Source organism: Dermochelys coriacea, chromosome 1, assembly GCF_009764565.3.
Source record: "Dermochelys coriacea isolate rDerCor1 chromosome 1, rDerCor1.pri.v4, whole genome shotgun sequence".
Classification (NCBI taxonomy): Eukaryota; Metazoa; Chordata; order Testudines; family Dermochelyidae; genus Dermochelys; species Dermochelys coriacea.
This window is the reverse complement of record NC_050068.2, coordinates 190,200,255-190,218,334: the sequence shown is the minus strand read 5'-3', so window position 1 is coordinate 190,218,334 and position 18,080 is coordinate 190,200,255. Positions and strand designations below refer to the sequence as shown.

The 18,080-nt window shown below is 42.8% G+C and overlaps 2 protein-coding genes across 12 annotated transcripts in view; both read left to right on the top strand.

The window, feature by feature from the left end:
- ARL13B (ADP ribosylation factor like GTPase 13B) overlaps positions 1-5,400 on the top strand; it is an 83,130-nt gene extending 77,730 nt beyond the window's left edge. For all 11 annotated transcript variants that reach the window (XR_006279743.1, XR_006279740.1, XR_006279739.1 and 8 more), the window contains one exon: positions 3,661-5,400. Coding sequence is in view for 5 of the 11 variants with exons in the window: in XM_043510233.1 (XP_043366168.1) it covers positions 3,661-3,737 (77 nt within the window). In the remaining 6 variants the exon portion in view is untranslated. The remainder of the gene's footprint in view (positions 1-3,660) is intronic.
- Positions 5,401-13,065: 7,665 nt separating this feature from the next.
- NSUN3 (NOP2/Sun RNA methyltransferase 3) overlaps positions 13,066-18,080 on the top strand; it is a 29,118-nt gene continuing 24,103 nt past the window's right edge. Inside the window, exon 1 of the mRNA XM_038370604.2 lies at positions 13,066-13,262. Coding sequence (XP_038226532.1) covers positions 13,191-13,262 — 72 coding nt within the window. The 5' untranslated portion in view covers positions 13,066-13,190. The remainder of the gene's footprint in view (positions 13,263-18,080) is intronic.

Here is an 18,080-nt window from a genome sequence, read left to right as displayed (position 1 = left end):
GAGAGTTGCAGGTGCTGCACCATTTATGTCCTCTCATAAGAGTACAAGGAGGCAACAGACACTGCTATTCAAATAATCCCATCTCATGCACATGGGGTACATGCACACCTACAGTGGGATCCACACAAACTGCAATATCTCAAAGAACTACAATTACTGTAGGTTGAGAGAATTCTTTTGCAGGTGCTCTATTCAGGCTTGGTCTCCGCTGGGGTTGTGGTGGGGGGGTTGATCTAAATTACGCAACTTCAGCTACGTGAACAACGTAGCTGAAGTCGATGTACTTAGATCTACTTACCGCAGTGTCTTCACTGTGGGTGGTCAACAGCTGATGCTCCCCCGTTGACTCCGCCTGCGCCTCTCACTCTGGTGGAGTACCAGAGTCAACGGGAGAGCGCTCGGCGGTTGATTTATCACATTTAGACTAGACACGATAAATCGACCCCCTGCTGGATTGCCCGTCAATCCTCCGGGTAATGTAGACAAGCCCTTAGAGTAGTTCTGGGGCCTTTTAGCCAAGAAAAAAGCCACTGAAAATAACCAATTTGTTAAACTTCAAACAGCATCTCGTACTCATGCACAGTCATAACTTTATAACATGTTTTTTTACCCAAGTCACTTGCAAAGAATGTAGTATAAAAATATTTGATAGGTCAATAAAGCAAGCACATCATATGGGAATCTAAAGCCTCCATCCCCTTAAATGTGACTTCTGTGGCTTTAGTTTCTGTCTATGCTCATGAAATACCACAGGTGCTCTCTTTAGTATTCCTATTCACTTTTGTGTGACTCTGTGTTAGTAAGAATAGGAGAGTAATTTGAAATATTTGTATCTGTCTTTTTAAAAATGTTGGACTATTTCTAGATGTGTAGTAGACACATAGTACAGTGATGGCAATATAGAGAGATCTAAATATCAGTACTGTGTACCATGCAGTAAAAGAAACCTGCAAGGCTCTGGTTATAATGCTGTTTGAGTGTTATCAGAGAATAAATTTTTTTCTTAACACTGTTGACTTACTGTAGTAACATACAGTAAACATGATGATCAGGTTATTTAGGATCTGAATCTTATCATTCTTCCATCATTCTTTGTGGAGAGTTGTATGCAGGATGTTTAGGCAGAGCCAACTGGTAGTATAGCCAGTTGTATGAAACTTCAAGCAATTATTTTAACTAAAGATTGAAACTTTGCCAACTATGCAAGTGACTGTAGCACAACACTTGTAAATGAATGTCACGTTATTCCTGATGAAGGATGTATTTGCATAAATCATCAACTGTTTTAGCTGCAGTAGCTTAAATTGCCCTCCAAACCCAATCTTCTTAAAATTCCTTTTTAGTTACTTAGTGAGAGGATGACTGTAACAGAAGCCTCTCAAAAGCTTTCATTTACCCTGTTAGGATTCAGAATGGTTCTGTCAGTGTTGTGCTCCTGATTCTCTTCTCACCTCTGCTGTAAAATGGGAGTAACTCAATGAATTTACATCAGTGTAAAACTAGTCTTCAGTAAGCGATCTTATTCTAAGTACTATGGGGAAAAATAAAACCCTGATCTTGCTGACATGTATACATGTGCTTATGGAGTAAGACCTGAATTTGCTTGCTTTTGTTAGTTCTAGACACTCAAAACTATTTCATCACAGGTCATTACATTTATAGATAAAAACTTTTGTAAAGCATATATTTTTAATGTGAATTGGAATATATATTCAACGTTGTGAGTTTAAAAAAAATCTGAAAATTTGCAATGGCAAGATATAATTGGTTTAAGATTTACAGTTCGATTGTCAATATTATTGAAACTGAGATTCAAAGGGATCAAAATGTTGCTTGTACATTTTCCTGTTTTCCACCTGTTTCTTGTTACCAACCATTCTTGACACTTTATTTTATTTTTAATATTTTGCATGTACTAATTCGCATGCAAGTTTGTAAAAATAACTGTTTATGTAAGGCAGGATCTCTTTCCTTGTTTTGTCATGCTTGTAACTTGGTGCTGGGAATCAAATTTTCGCACCTGAAAACCCATTGCTGGCAGCAAACTCATTGCACTGATGGCTAAAAATTATTACAATATCCGATTCAGAGGGCTAGCATGATTGTTATAAGAACTAAAATATAGGTGGTTTCAGACTTTTGGACACATACTCACTTAGAGGAGAATAAAAGAAGAGTTTTCAGTCAAATTCTATCAAATTTTATGTATGTAATTCATTAAACGGCACAGTTGAAAACAGCAAACATTGAGGAGCAATGCCATTTTGACCACATCAGCAATTCTAATTTTGATACCTTCTTCTTGCAAGGTCTGGGTAGCGCTTGCCAATTTCTGTCACCTATGAATTATTATTCTCAATTTTTATTATTAATTTAAGTGGTGTTATCTATTCAGTTCTGTATTCTTCAGAATGTGCAGTGTTCAGCATGTTTCCAGGACTTTACATAGCTGAGACCAGAAGATCTGGTGTATGCATCTTCCTCTTTCCTTGGAGGAACTGCTCAGTTCCTTCAGGAACAAAATAAAGCCTAACCATGTAACTTAACCACCATATATTGATTTTTTTTTTGTTATTGTTTCCAAGTTACTCTTACAATCCATTAGTAGACTTACTCCAAAGTACTGATTTCTTAATATGTATTGTACAATGACTTGGAGATTTTGAGCAAAAGAACAACCAAGATGAGTGATTTTTAGCCTGGACACTGTAAACATGAATACCCTATAATAGAAGTGATACGAGCAAGGAAACATAATAATCAAGCATAAAATAACTGCCATTTTTAATTCATATGGAATATTTATATCTTACCAGAGCAACATGGCATACCTATAATTTGCCATAATTTTAGGTCATCCAATCAAGTCATCTGATCATTCTAGCATATCTATGTGAGTTGTGGTCCTATGTCAATATGGTCAGAAAATGAAAAATGAACTTGGTAATAGCAGCACATGTTTATGAAGTTATTTTTATTGGCGATGTTTAGACCAAGAAGCAGAAATAAACACCACACACACACACACACCCCTCTGCTGTAGTGTCAAAATTAAAGATTGAGGCCTACACACACACCCTCTGCTGTAGTGTCAAAATTAAAGATTGAGGCCTACATTTTCCAAAGTAATTAGTGATTTTGGATACCTTAATGTCTGGCTGCCCAAATTGAGCACCATTAGAATACTGGATTTTCAGAGAGTGGCCATTCAGTACTTTCTGAAAATCCGGCACTGTTAAGGTGTTTGAAGTCAGATGCCCAAAATCACTGGTCATTTTTTAAAAATTAGGCCTAATTTTCTTTACTAGAAGAGGTGTCCCTGTCCATGATTTTGCAGTTGCATAATTGCTAGACTTAGTCAGGCCTGTATATGCCTGCAGTATTCAACGGTGCTGTGTTTGGATATTTTTCTAAATGGTCGGTCCTACTTTTTATTGGGTAGAATGCTTAATAATGTGATTAACCTCATTTAAATCAATAGTACTACTAGCATTAGTAAATGCTACATAGGGTAGTAATTGTTTGCAGGATCTGGCCCTAAAATTGTGGTCTGCCTGATTGTTAAAGCAGCAAGAATTCAACAGAATTATCTGTCCTTTTGAAAAAGATTATGTGAATTCGATTCTAACAGGTTTTTCTTCTGGTATGTTTTTTATGTAGATTTCTATGGAAAGCCGCTACCTCCGTTGACTATACGGCAGAGACCTAACAGTGACATCCATGATGTCATTTCTTAACCAGATCACATGCTACATTTTTAACTTAATCACAAAATTATAACAATTTTTCTTACTTGAAGAAAACTTGATACTGTTTAAAAAGTTGCTGTGAGATGAGACAGTAAGAACCCATTTTCTTTTCTGCCACGGGTTAATTCTACTGGACTGGATTGATGAGATTTTCTACTTGGCTTATTAGTTACTGTTCACATACTCACCAGCTCTTCTTCAGGGGTTAATAGGGACATGAAGAACAGAAACGTTTGAGAGCACTTGCATACATGTGGAATTTGGGATCAGATTAGTACTGTTGGGTTTCATATTGGGGTTTACTTGCCAGACTATATAGCTATAACCCTGAAGAAAAACACCTTGAAGATCAAATGCAAATGGATTGGGGATGCACATCAAGACTGTCATTCATATGTTGTGTAGTAATCCATATTTCTACAGCTAATAATTTTAAGGCATTTTGTAAGATGTGTGCATGTTAGAGTGAATATAGAGAATTATATGCTACAAATGTTAACTATATTTTTATAATTTTTTCTAATATTTTATTTGGGAATTTGATTTAACATTAATACCTGTTACTCACCATCAAAATGGTGTCTAGAAAGTGTTAGAAATTTGTTGATAGCTTTACCCATATGAGTATATTGACTTTTATGTTTACTTTATAATAGCAATACATTTTGGTTGGGACTTGCATCACCAGTTGCCCTAATTATTCATATATTGCCCTTCTGGCAGTCTCTGGGGTTTTTAGAGATAAACGGATTTTACACATAATTATGGTACTTGAATGGACTGTCTAAAAGTTTTCTTCTTATGGATCATTTTGTTTTGTTAAATGGGAGTTGAGATGCATAGTAAATGTTTTCAGATATCTTAATTGAATATTATGTGCTATAAGATAGAATTGCACACAATTGAAATTTTGAACTCATTTCAACTAAGAATTCAGGTGAAAAATCAAATCAGTTAGCATACATGTCTGTTTAATGTGTTCTATAAAACACTAAAAAATGTCATATTGAAAATGTAAAAAGCAGAGATTTTTAAGCCAATGTAATGAGCCTAATTCTAACCTTCCAAATAATGTGCCCCTCCCTTATTAATTTTTTAAAAGGGAGTGGCGTGTTGGAGGAGAGAATTGGATTTACTGTACTTCAAATGTTTTGATATAAGTTTGTATTCCGTTACATTTGGGAGAATAATTTCTATACCATGTGTGTACGTATAATTTTACTACTTAGTTGCTGGTGACTGGAAAACCTTCCATACAACGTTATAGTGAGGTTGAAAGCATTTGTGAAAAAAGCACAGGTCCTAAATCAAAGGTTTTTGGAATAGGCAGGCAATGATGACTTTCTGTTACGCAACCAGCTTCCCGTCATCTCATACTAGCAAAAGACATTAGGCTGTGATAATGCAGTGAAATATATTCATCAGCTATCTTAACATTTGGAAGCATTGCATGAGGTTTTAGCCACATGACTCTTCTTAAAGTCAATGGGAGTGACAGCTAAAACCCCACACAATTCTTTTGAAATGTAACCCTTACTTAATGGTTTAAAATATTAGTTTGTTTTAATTAAAGCAAAACAGTCAGTAACATTAAGGATGTGTATTGCATTGGGAAGAGAGAGAACTCAAATTCAGTGAGTAATGGGTATGTGATTTGAATGTGACACATTTGACACATTTGAATTTGACACATTTGAATGTGACTGGAAATAGCAGGAGAACACTTCCCTGGTAGTGGTAACAGGGTCTGGTATGGTAACAGGGTTCTGTTTGATAAAATAGTGATACTATTGTGATGTACTTTGGCTTGCTTTCAATAAACATGTCTTAATATTTAGCATTCTTTCCTTAAAAGTTTACATGCATGATCCCATTAATCTTACCATGTAATACACATACATGTCATTAGTTACCTTGTCATACACATTCCTTTGGCTTGAAGGGTCTATGTACTGTAGTTTGACACTTTTTTCAGTTTCATCTTGACCTTTGAGTTTTTTCTTTATCTATATGCAAAACAAATTAAATTAATGAAAGTCTGTTTCTCTTTTTAAACTGCAACTAAAAAGAAAGCTGGCATGGAAACTAAATGAGAAACTGAAACTTAAAACAATGATATTTCTCATATTCAAAATTTGTTTCTACTTTTAAAATAAATGTATATTGTTATGAGACCAAATTACTAGAAATATTTTTCATACAGTTTTATATATGAAAGTGTACTGTAATTGACTGCTTTGTTTTTCCTCATTATTTTATACTACATCAGCTTTTTATTGACGGTCACTGTGTATAGAATAAAACTAATGTACAGCATCTAAGTGTTTTCTTTTACATATTAAATACTTTTGGGGGGCAAGTACAGAAGAACGTCATGAATTCTTATTAATGACTGTGGGAACCATTTTGCAATTTGCATTGCTAAATACCATGAATTAGTGAGAAAGTGAACAAATTAAAAAAAAAAAGCCACAGTAAGTACTTCATGTATTTTAACAATTATAGATTAGTATTTATATTTGTCGTATATTATAAAAAACATTATTTTAAATACTACTTGAGGCCTCACTACTGCACTTAACTATTAATCTTTGAGAGGGTAGGAGGTACTACCAGATTTGAGCAAACTATAAAATTGGGCTAATGAAGTTCTGTATTTGTCTTAAATTTTGTGTTTGAAATTTTATCCTTGTGCATTTACCAATGTATTCAACTCTTAAGAGCACTTGCTCTTAAATACATGGATGATTTGCACATGCAACTGTTCTCTTAGATAAAGCCACTATCTGCGTAACGTTTTAACTTCTTTATGGGACATGCGAAAAGATAGGTGAGAGAAGACCCCCACATAGCTTCATAACATATGGGAAATAGTGGCTGCAAATGCTAGATTAATGTTAAAATATAATTAATGCTTCAAAAGGCAAATCAATCTTTTTCTTTCACCCTGTTCCAAATAAGGGAAGGGGAGGAGGACACAAAGTTTACTGAAATGCTTACTTTTTTTTTAGTGTAAATAATATTTAGAACTTTGTGTTCTAAAAGTGCAGTGCAATCATTAAAGATTCACATTGTCTACAGCCACATTTTTCTGATTTATCATTTTTCATGTACATTTACAATAAGTGAGAGAACCCCATACTTAAATGGGAGCAGGAGAAAACTGGGTCTGAAATAATGGATACTCCTAACATTAGACAGCTTGGATGAGATCCTCACCCTGTTGCAGCCGTTTATGATGGCTAAAGGGAACAGAGAAATCTACAGAGGTCCTAGAAGATTTCACACAGGGTAAGAACTGCAAAAGGCAGTTGTAGATAGTTGTCAAATCAAGAGGATGTTGGGGGTGTCAGTTGCAAAAGCTGCAGCATTGTAGAGATTCTGAACAGCACTCTGCCCCATAAGATAGCATGAGGAGGCTTGGGGTAACTTAGACCGCCCTGTAGGATTTAAAGCCATCTTAGCCCCCACCCCCTCGGGCTGTGGTTCTGTGCCGGGCTTCTTAGAGGCACTGCACAGAGTCTTACCATTGAAAGGTATACACAATAACAACTTTACCAGCTGGAGATTATTCTGTACCCGTTTTTCTTTCTCTCTCTCCATCACAAACATTTTTTTTTTTGGCTTGAAAGCCGTGCTTCTTGACCTAGCGATGCCACTTCAGACAGCAATGATGTTCAATATGATAACTTCAGGGTGCTTCGTTGCTAACTTTGTGATAACTGTCTCCTTGTCTGTCCCTTTGGAGTTCATTCAGCTCAGGATACTGTTGTTACCTCAAAAGGAAATACCATCCTTAATTATTTCACTAGAAAAGCCATTAATCAGATTCACAGAAGTGACTAGAAAGCTAATAATAAAAGCTTACATTAGGGCAGAGACATGTTCATATTTTTTCTTTTTTTCCTGCTGTTTGGATACACTTTGCTATCTTACCTAAGATCACATTGGCACTTACTAGAGGGTGATCTGTACTCCACAACAAACTGTTTTAGGAAAATTAATGCACTGTGGCAAGCTGCAAAGCACTGCCTGCTCCCCAGTGAATATGGGGCTGACCTCACTCCCCTTGCACTGGTAGTGAAGAAAGATTATAGGATTGTGACTGGGTTTCACAGAATAACACCCCCCACCTAGTGTCATAAAAATGGATTAACCTCTACCTGGGAAACTGTAGCGTGAGATTTTCGAAAGCACTCGGCACTGGTCTAACGTTGACTTCAGCTCGAGCAGAGTTAGATAGATGCTGGGCACTTTTGAAAGTCGCATCCCTAAGATGTTTATATAAACCAACCTGTTTGTGCTTGGTTGACTGCAGTGTCCCGTATGGCATTTTGAATTTCCTCTCTTCTTGAGAATTGGAAATCCAGATGCTCAGGTTAGAAGTCCTATTATTTTTAAAATTTGGCATAAGTGTTTATATGAATGAAATGGATGTTTGTGCTCCAAATTTCTAAAATAAATATCCATGCTTCAGCTCAGCATTTATCCTGTACAGAGACAATCATAGGCGCCGACTTTCCCTTTGCCCACCCCTGCATCACCCTCATCCTGCCTCAATTCCACCCTCTTCCCCCAAGTCCCTTCCCCTGCCCTGCCTCTTTACCACCTCCTCCTCCGAGCGCGCTGCATCCCCACTCCTCCCCCTCCCTCCCAGAAAGTCCTAAGCACTGCCAAACAGCTGTTAGGCAGCGGGCAGGAAGCACTGGGAGGGAGAGGAGCAGGGACATGGTGCGCTCAAGGGAGATGGAGGGGGTGGGGGCAGGGGGAGCTTGGCTGCCGGTGGTGCAGAGCACCTGCTAAGTTGTCCCCTTCAGTGCTCCAGCCCCACAACACCCACGCAGTCAGCGCCTATAGAGACAATGTTGAGTCATTTATCTGTCAGCCGGGCCCACTACTGGAGCATGAACGCTCACATTTTATTAACGTTATCAGTTTAGAGCCAGATTTATTCATTCTTGTATGAATGGCCAAATAGCTTTCTGTGCCAAAAAAGAATACTGTAATGCTTGAGAAAATGAGGTGCCTCTCACTCTTGACCACTAACGTCTGCTTTACACATCTATTTCTGTATTTTCCTGTTGCTTGGAATGTGGCATATTTTGCAGGCTTCTTGGAAATTGTTTCCTAATCAGCCTTCCCCGGATACGGTATACATAAGCACTATCTCAAAATTTATCTAGCCCCAACACATTCATCATTCAGTGGGAGGAAGAAATATCTTGAAACTTTCAGCAACTTCCCCATCACGGGCTCTAGGAGGATAGCATTCATTTACATGATCCTGTAATTTTAAATTTTGGATAGCTTTCAACTAAAGCTTTAAATTGCTACCCGCTGCAATCAAGATATGTTGGATATGATTCAGACTTTCAGTAACATCTGCTGAACTCTTGTTAAATCTAACCTCATCTGACCATCTAGGACCACGCCTACCTGCAGGTATTATACCTAACATTGAAGGCCTGTGTCTTAGCTCGTAAAGGAGAAACACCAAGGTCCCAGTATTCTACTTTGCTTCAGGGGGAAGAAGAGAAACCCCACAATCCTTGCAGCTGGACTGTGCAGAGGTAAAGAAATCTGTACTGGCACAATGTCATGCCTTTTTTGGAGTGCATGGGGTACTCTCTGAGGAGTCAGGTGCACAGTTGCGGAGGGATGACACTGACAGTGGTATTTTTGAATGTTGACCTCTCTCTAGCCCAAGATATCTGGGCTTGTGCCCCACTTTCTGAAAATACCAGAGGTTTTTGAGAGCTAGTCCACCTCGCTTCTGCTTCCCTGAAATGGAGCCCTGAATCTTGAAAGAAGCTAGTTTGACTTCTAGTCATTGTAGGGGACATTGTTTAACTTTTCCTCCAAAGTAATCTCCCAAATCAGTACTGCAGATAACTTACTGTACTGTTTATGGTGCAGAAACTGTTAGTATTAATAGCTGTGGCTTGATTTTTCAAAAACTGCTGAGTTCAACTTCCATTGCAGTCCATGGGGCACCAAAGGTTCTGCTAAAAAGTTAATTAGTAAGATTCCAAAAAGTCTGTCTATTTTTATAAAGTAAAAGTAATGTATTTTAACCAAATTGCCTTTCTAACATCCTAAGAACTGTGCTGCACGCTTCCTGGTTTCTGCCACAGTGAGTGACATTAGCAGCACCATACACTAATGGACTGATAAATGTTTAGAGTGGGATGGTTCTTTCAAAATGTTAGGTATTTGTTTGATCAGTAAGGTAAACAGGAGATCAGTTCTAGCATCAATTATTGGTTTTAATGGAGTTACAATGCAAAGAACTTGGCCCTGTATGTTTCATCATGAATATTTTTATCCACGTTCAGTATCTTACAGAAGTTGGCATTTAATTAAAAAAAAAATCCCCAGACCTTTTGCAGTTGATATTTGAGCGTGTGTATATATAAAGCTTTATTTTGACTTCTGTCTCTTTCTCTGGGGCTTGGTTTGACTAATCTTAGACAAGCTTCTAAATTTGGTGACACTATTTTGTAGGAGGCATGCTCTTAGTTTTTTTTTTTAATAAAGCTAGCCTCGCTAATGAAAGATAAAAATAAAGGAATTCATTGCAAAAGTAATAAATTTGAAGGCCAACTACTGTACCAGACGAATGCAGCTCTTTTAAATCAATCCTATCTATTTTTAGAGGACGTGTTTAACCTATACTATTTGGTATTTCCATCTTGCTTGTTCTTGTTGGTTGATCGTTTTTTTTTTTGTTTTGTTTTGTTTTTCTGAGTCTGGATTATCAGCATACTGAAAACATCTTGGATTTTCTGGTAAATGGGTTGTAATTTTTTTTTCTTGGTATTTGTAACCAGCACCCATTTTAATATACAGTAGAACCTCAGTTACAAACATTTCAGAGTTACGAACAATCTCCATTCCCAACATGTTTGTAACTCTGAATTTTGAGCTAGGGTTGGACTAGATGACCTCTTGAGGTCTCTTCTAACCCTAATCTTCTAGTATTCTATGAACAAGATGTTATAGTTCTTTCAAAAGTTTACAGCTGAACGTTGACTTAATCCAGCTTTGAAACTTTACTATGCAGAAGAAAAATGCTGCTTTACCTTTTTTTTAAGTAGTTTACATTTAATACTGTACTGTACTTGCTTTTTTTTATTTTTGTCTGCTGCCCCATGGTATACTTCCAGTTCCAAATGAGATGTGTGGTTGACTGGTCAGTTCGTAACTCTGAGGTTCTACTGTACACCATCTCATGAAACAACAGAAATGGAAGCTGAGCAGTGACAATGTGAGGCCAGAAACTTCAAATGGCTTGGAGTTTTCCTAGCTCCGATTGTCCATGAGATAAGGCCTCAACCTCACATTATTCTGTGTGCTCCTTTGCCTTCGCTACTTGCACCATTTCAATGTAGGATGTTAGTAGCCACTTATTTTTGCAAGAGACAGGTCTGTAAAGTTATAGGGCTGAGGTTGCCACCATGATCCCGTGCTTGCTAGGATTGCTACTGAAGGGCCCTCTGTTCCGAAGAGGATCTGCTGCTACTGAGGGAATCAACAGAAGAAGACATAAATGAAGCTATTCAGGGAGACACCACAGAGTGAGAGCCAGCTTCCAGAGGTACTTATAGGAGGAGCATAGTGGAGAAGGCAGGATTGCACATATTGGGGGGAGATTACCTACTTTGTCACTAGACTTAGTGACTTTTTGGTTTCCCTAGTGAGAAAATAAGTGTCAAAGTGACCACTGACACATCTAGTGCTTTTACTGCCAATTACAGTGACACTCAGAGAAAGAAGTCACCAATATATATAGTCACAAAATCATTCAGAAGCAGCTCAATAGTGTTAATAAAATCCCTTCCATGCTTCTCTTACTACATTCTGTTGCACACCATGTCACTGTCATTACATCTCAATTGAGCATGTCCTGGGAAGGAAGCACATTCTTGGGCTGATATCACTATAATCTGCAGGCGAGGAAAAGTTTGTGGAGGCCAATTAAATACTTTGCTAAAGCCAGACCCACTTGGGAGAGAGCAGCACATTAGCTAGGGCTTGTTTTTACCCAAATGTGTTCTTTCTCGCTGCTCTGTAGTAGATCGCACACCCTGTGATGCACGGAAAGATGGCTAATGAAGCAGGCTGGGAGGGGGAGGCAGGTTAGCCAGCGAGGAGAGCCGCACGGATGGAAGATGGGGTGGGATGAGACAGGACTATGTGCCCTAATGGGGTGTGGGGGGGGCACTGTGCCTCCAGCAATTAAGCCCTACTACAGGATCAAAGGTGGAGCTAGCCTGATTTCATGTTTCAGAGCAGCAGCCGTGTTAGTCTGTATTCGCCAAAAGAAAAGGAGTACTTGGGGCACCTTAGAGACTAACAAATTTATTAGAGCATAAGCTTTCGTAATGCATCCGATGAAGTGAGCTGTAGCTCGCGAAAGCTTACGCTCAAATAAATGTGTTAGTGTCTAAGGTGCCCCACGTACTCCTTTTCTTTTAGCCTGATTTCAGTTCCCCTTTACTCCTTCCCTGGGCTTGGCCTGGGGTTACCTGCCCAGCTGTGTTCAGAAATGAAATCCTGGAAGCAGGGGGGAAGGGGTCCAGCTAGCGGATTTTTGTTTTTAAATCTACTTTCTTGGCTTTCTGCAGGGCCGGGCGAAGGTCCTCTTACCCCTTGTTCTGGGCCCTCGCTTTCACGAGCCTGTCTGCTCAAATGCAGGCGGGCAAGGGAGGGCGGCTCATCTGAAATGAACCACCCCGGGCCTCCTCTGAATTTAAGCAGGGCTGCAGTGTCCAGACTGCCCTTTCCAAGGAGCAGAGGGCGCCCTCCTGGTGACGGCAGCCTGCTCTTGTTGCTTCTGGGGTGCAAGGGAACGTAGGAAGAGCATGGAGTAGATTTTATTAGGACAGTTGAGCTGCTTGTGAATGATTTGGTGACTCTCCTGGGGGGGGTGGGGGGTGCGTATCATTCTCTTTGCTGAATTTTCTGGAAGTTTTCCGGTGACCTTTTTGACTCTTTTTTGAGTGCTCGAACAGCGCCAGCCAGCGAGCTTGCAGGGTTTGCCGGGTGTCTCCCTGCTCTGTGGCGTTGGCCACCGGGCCTGATTGATGGTGGTGGGGGGCGAGGGCGCGTCTCCGCCTGCTGGGTGGGGAACGTGGCTTTGGCGGGTGAGGGGAAACTGCCCGGTCGTAAATGAGGGCGGCACATTTTGACAGCAGGGACGAGCGTTGCCGTGAGGCGCTGCCCTCTGCAGGCGAGGACAGGGGCGGGGCGCGGGCGGACGACGCACGCCTGGGCAGCTGCGGGGGGCAAGGGCGCCGGGAGGGGAGCCGGCCGCTACGGCCTCATCCGCGCACCCCGGCCGCCTTCCTCGCGGGCCGCGGAGCCTCGAGCGAGCTCAGCCGAGCCGCGGGCCCCGCCCCCGAGCCGCTGCGCACGCGCCGGGCCCGCCGCCTCTTCGCCATGTGGCTGCGGCCGCCGCTGCGCCGCCCGCTCGCGGCCTCCCGCGGGGGCCCTTCCCCGGCCCAGGGGCAGGTGAGAGGCGGGGCGGGGTAGCAGCAGCCCGCGCCTGGCCGTAGGCGAAGAGCTCAGGAGGCTGGGGAGGGGCTCAGGGCCCCCCTGGGCCTTGGGGAAGAGCCGGGGCCCGCTGCGCGCCGGAGGGGACTCGGTCTCCTCTCGGCAAAGAAGCTCCAAAGCGTCCGGAGCGAAGTGGGGTGAGCGGGGGGGAGGAATCGCTCGAGACAAGCAACCCCCCCCCCGCCCCCGAGATGTTGGGGGGCACGTGGGGGTGCGAGAGAGGAGGGCGGCGGCGGGGTGCAGCACCGCTTCTCCTCCTGCTCTTGGCTCTCCCCGCCTCTCCCCTCTTCTCCGTGACCGCTGTAGCGGGAGCTCCCCTCCCAGGGCTGCCATCTCGCCTGCTAGACTCGCGCGGGGCGGTTCCTGGCTTGTTTTATTCCCCAAGCGCCACTTCCTGGCGTTGTGACAACCTAGCTGTTCATTTCAGTCCCCCCCCTTCCCCCCCCCCCCTTGGGCCTTCATGATTGGGGCCCTACCAAATTCCCGGCCGTGAAAAATGCATCCGGGACCGTGAAAACTGCTCTTCCCCCTGTGAAATCCGCTCTTTCGTGTGCTTTTTACTCTATGCTGTATAGATTTCATGGGGGAGACCAGCGTTTCTCAAATGGGGGTCCTGACCCAAAAGGGAGTGGGGGGGTCACACAGTTATGTTACAGGGGTCATGGTATTGCCCCCGTTACTTCTGCATTGACTTCAGAGCTGGGTGGCCGGAGAGTGGTGGCTTGTTGGCCGGGCGTCCAGCTCTGAAGGCTGGGTGTCATGCCACATAGGTGCCAACTTCCCCTCTGCCCAGTGGGTGCTTGGCCCACCCCTTCTCCCAATTCCCTGTCCCGGCCCCGCCTCTTTTCCGCCTCTTCCCCTAAAAGTGCTGCATCCCCGCTCCTCCTCCTCCCTCCTGGAAAGTCCTAAGCACTGCCAAACAGCTGTTAAGGGGGGGAACGGGGGAGCGCTGGGGGGGAGCGGGGACACAGCACACTCCGGGGGGAGCTTGGCTGCCAGTGAGTGTGTAGCATCCACTCATTTTTTCCCCACGGAGTCAGCGCCTATGCCATGCCACCGTTACTTCTGCGCTGCCGCCTTCAGAGCTTGGAGGCCTGAGAGTGGCGGCGGCCTGAGAGCGGCAGCTGCCAACTAAGGGCCCAGCTCTGAGGGCAGCAGTGCAGAAGTCAGGGTGGCAATAACATGCCATCCTTACTTCTGCGCTCCTGCTGACGGTGGTTCTGTCTTCAGAGCTGGGCTCCCAGCAGGCAGCCGCCCGCCCAGTTCTGAAGGCAGCAGGGCCGAAGTAAGGAAGTACCATAACCCCCCCTACAATAATGCACCCTTGCCCGCCACCCCAACTCCTTTTTGGGTCAGGACCACTGCAATTATAACACTGAAATTTCAGTTTTAAGTATCTGAAATCGTGAAATTTACTATTTTAAAAATTCTATGACTGTAATTGACCAAAATGGACCGTGATTTTGGTAGGGCCTTACTCTTGATTGTGGGATTAAGCTTTATATTGTGATCTAAATCTGCCTAGGGGCCTTGGAAAGCAAAGAAAGAAAGCCCCAACTTTGTTGTTTGAAATGGTGGTGGGTTTGGTAAGCCACTCTGATGAATTTTTAGAGTTTGATTCACGATTTTTAAATGGTTTCAGAGTACAGCCGTGTTAGCCTGTATTTGCAAAAAGAAAAGGAGTACTTGTGGCACCTTAGAGACTAACAAATTTATTAGAGCATAAGTTTTCGTGAGCTACAGCTCACTTCATCGGATGCATTCGGTGGAAAATACAGTGGGGAGATGTATATACGTAGAAAACATGAAACAATGGGTGTTACCATACACACTGTAACCAGAGAGATCACTTAAGGTGAGCTATTACCAGTAGGAGAGCAGGGGGGAGAAAAACCTTTTGTAGTGATAATCAAGGTGGGCCATTTCCAGCAGTTGACAAGAACATCTAAGTAACGGTGAGGGGTGGGGGATAAACGGGGAAATAGTTTTACTTTGTGTAATGACTCATCCCCTCCCAATCTCTATTCAATTCAGCAATCTTTCGTTGGAGTCTGTTTTTGAAGTTTTTTTGTTGAAGTATTGCTGGAGGCATGTAGGTAGGTTTCCGGTCAGTGTCTACGGTACTAATAAGCGAAGGTCATATAAACACCAACCTATACCAGAAACCTACTGACTGCTATGCCTATATACATGCCTCCAGCTTTCATCCAGACCACACCACATGATCCATTGTTTTACAGCCAAGCTCTACGATACAACTGCATTTGCTCCAACCCCTCAGACAGAGACAAACACCTACAAGATCTCTATCAAGCATTCTTACGCTACAATACCCACCTGCTAAAGTAAAGAAACAGATTGACAGAGCCAGAAGAGTACCCAGAAGTCACCTACTACAGGACAGGCCCAACAAAGAAAATAACAGAACGCCACTAGCCATCACCTTCAGCCCCCAACTAAAACCTCTCCAACTCATCATCAAGGATCTACAACCTATCCTGAAGGACTACCCATCACTCTCACAGATCTTGGGAGACAGGCCAGTCCTTGCTTACAGACAGCCCCCCAACCTGAAGCAAATACTCACCAGCAACCACACACCACACAACAGAACCACTAACTCAGGAACCTATCCTTGCAACAAAGCCTGTTGCCAACTCTGTCCACATATCTATTCGGGGCACCATCATAGGGCCTAATCACATCAGCCACACTATCAGAGGCTCGTTCACCTGCGCATCTACCAATGTGATATATGCCATCATGTGCCAGCAATGCCCCTCTGCCGTGTACATTGGTCAAACTGGACAGTCTCTACGTAAAAGGATAAATGGACACAAATCAGACGTCAAGAATTATAACATTCAAAAACTAGTTGGAGAACACTTCAATCTCTCTGGTCACACGATTACAGACCTGAGAGTGGCTATCCTTCAACAAAAAAAACTTCAAAAACAGACTCCAAGAGACTGCTGAATTGGAATTAATTTGCAAACTGGATACAATTAACTTAGGCTTGAATAGAGACTGGGAGTGGATGGGTCATTACACAAAGTAAAACTATTTCCCCATGTTTATCCCCTTCCCCCACTGTTCCTCAGATGTTCTTGTCAACTGCTGGAAATGGCCCACCTTGATTATCACTACAAAAGGTTTTTTCCCCCCTGCTCTCCTGCTGGTAATAGCTCACCTTAAATGATCTCTTTGGTTACAGTGTGTATGGTAGCACCCATTGTTTCATGTTCTCTATGTATATACATCTCCCCACTGTATTTTCCACCGAATGCATCCGATGAAGTGAGCTGTAGCTCACGAAAGCTTATGCTTTAATAAATTTGTTAGTCTCTAAGGTGCCACAAGTACTACTTTTGATTTTTTGAATGCTGCATGTAGGCAATGCTGGGTAACAGGGAGGTTTCTTTAACATCACATGATTTTTCCGAGTTTTCCTGTGTGCAGTGGATAGAGGGCAAGGGCTCATCTATGTGGGAAATTAATTGGCTTACCTATACTGATGTGATTATATTTTTATTGTTCAGGGGTTCTCAAACTTAATTTCACCGCCGACCTCCTTTTGACAACATGATTACTTCATGACCCAGGAGGTTGGGGGGTAGATCCCGGCCCTGCTGCTCCTGGTGAAGCTTGGGCTTCAGATTCAGCCCTGGGTCCCAGCAAGTCTAATGCTGGCCCTCGCGACCCCATTAAAATGGGGTCCCAACCCACAGTTTAAGAACCCCTGCTATAGTTACAGACTCATAGACATTAAAGTCAAAAGGGGTCATCATGATCATCTAGTCTCACCTCCTGAGCATTGCAGACCACAGAACTTCACCCATCCACTCCTGTAATAGACCCCTAACCTCTGGCTGAGTTATCGAAGTCCTCAAATCATGGCTTAATTACACCGAATCCACAGTTAAGCAGTTAAAGTTATACAGCATCCACCATTTACCTGTGTAACTCCCTGAGTGGATATTCTTCTCGCAGAATAAGAATGTCCACACACAAAGTCATACTGGTATAATTATTATAGGTATGCTGGCAAATTTCCCTCTGTTGACAAAAGCCCTGATAAAGGAGGTGGAGAAAAAGCTACTTGAAACTAGTGGCTCATGATTATTTTAAGACAGTCTTATGGTTTTGGAGGGCCCTGACTTTTGATTTTTTTATTACTGAAGGAGTTCTGTGCCAAAAAATAAAAAGTATGTGCACAATATTTTTAAATTCTGCAAAGTTCTGCATATTTTATTTGTCAATAAATAAATGTGGAGGCTCCAGCATGACAGTAGGGAGCACTGGCCACTGGCTGCATTGAGATGGGAGATCACCCTGAAGCCCCCACTTCCCCTGGTACAGGGACTCGGCAGTCAGGCTGCACCCAACCTTGACAAAATGCAAGGGCTGGGCCTGCCCCTCTGTGCCAAGTGCATCAAGTGTGGGTGGGCAGGCTCAGCCCAGCAGGATCCAAGTGAAGAGGGACTTAGTGTGGGGGGATCCAGATGTGGGGTGAGAGGTTTGTGTGTGGGGCAATCTGGGTGTGGGTGGCTCAGTGGAAGATCTGGATGCACAGGGGCTTGTTTGGGGTTCTGGGTGCAGAGGCAATGGGACTCTGCAGGGGATCCAGGTGAAGGTGGTTGGGGCTCAGCAGGGGGGTCTGAGTGTGGGGAGATGGGGCTCAGTGGGGGGGTGTCTGGATGCTGGGGGAGTGGGGCTTGATTGGGTGGGGGTTCAGGTGCAGCTGGTTAGGGCTCAGTGGGCCAGAAAATAGAAAAA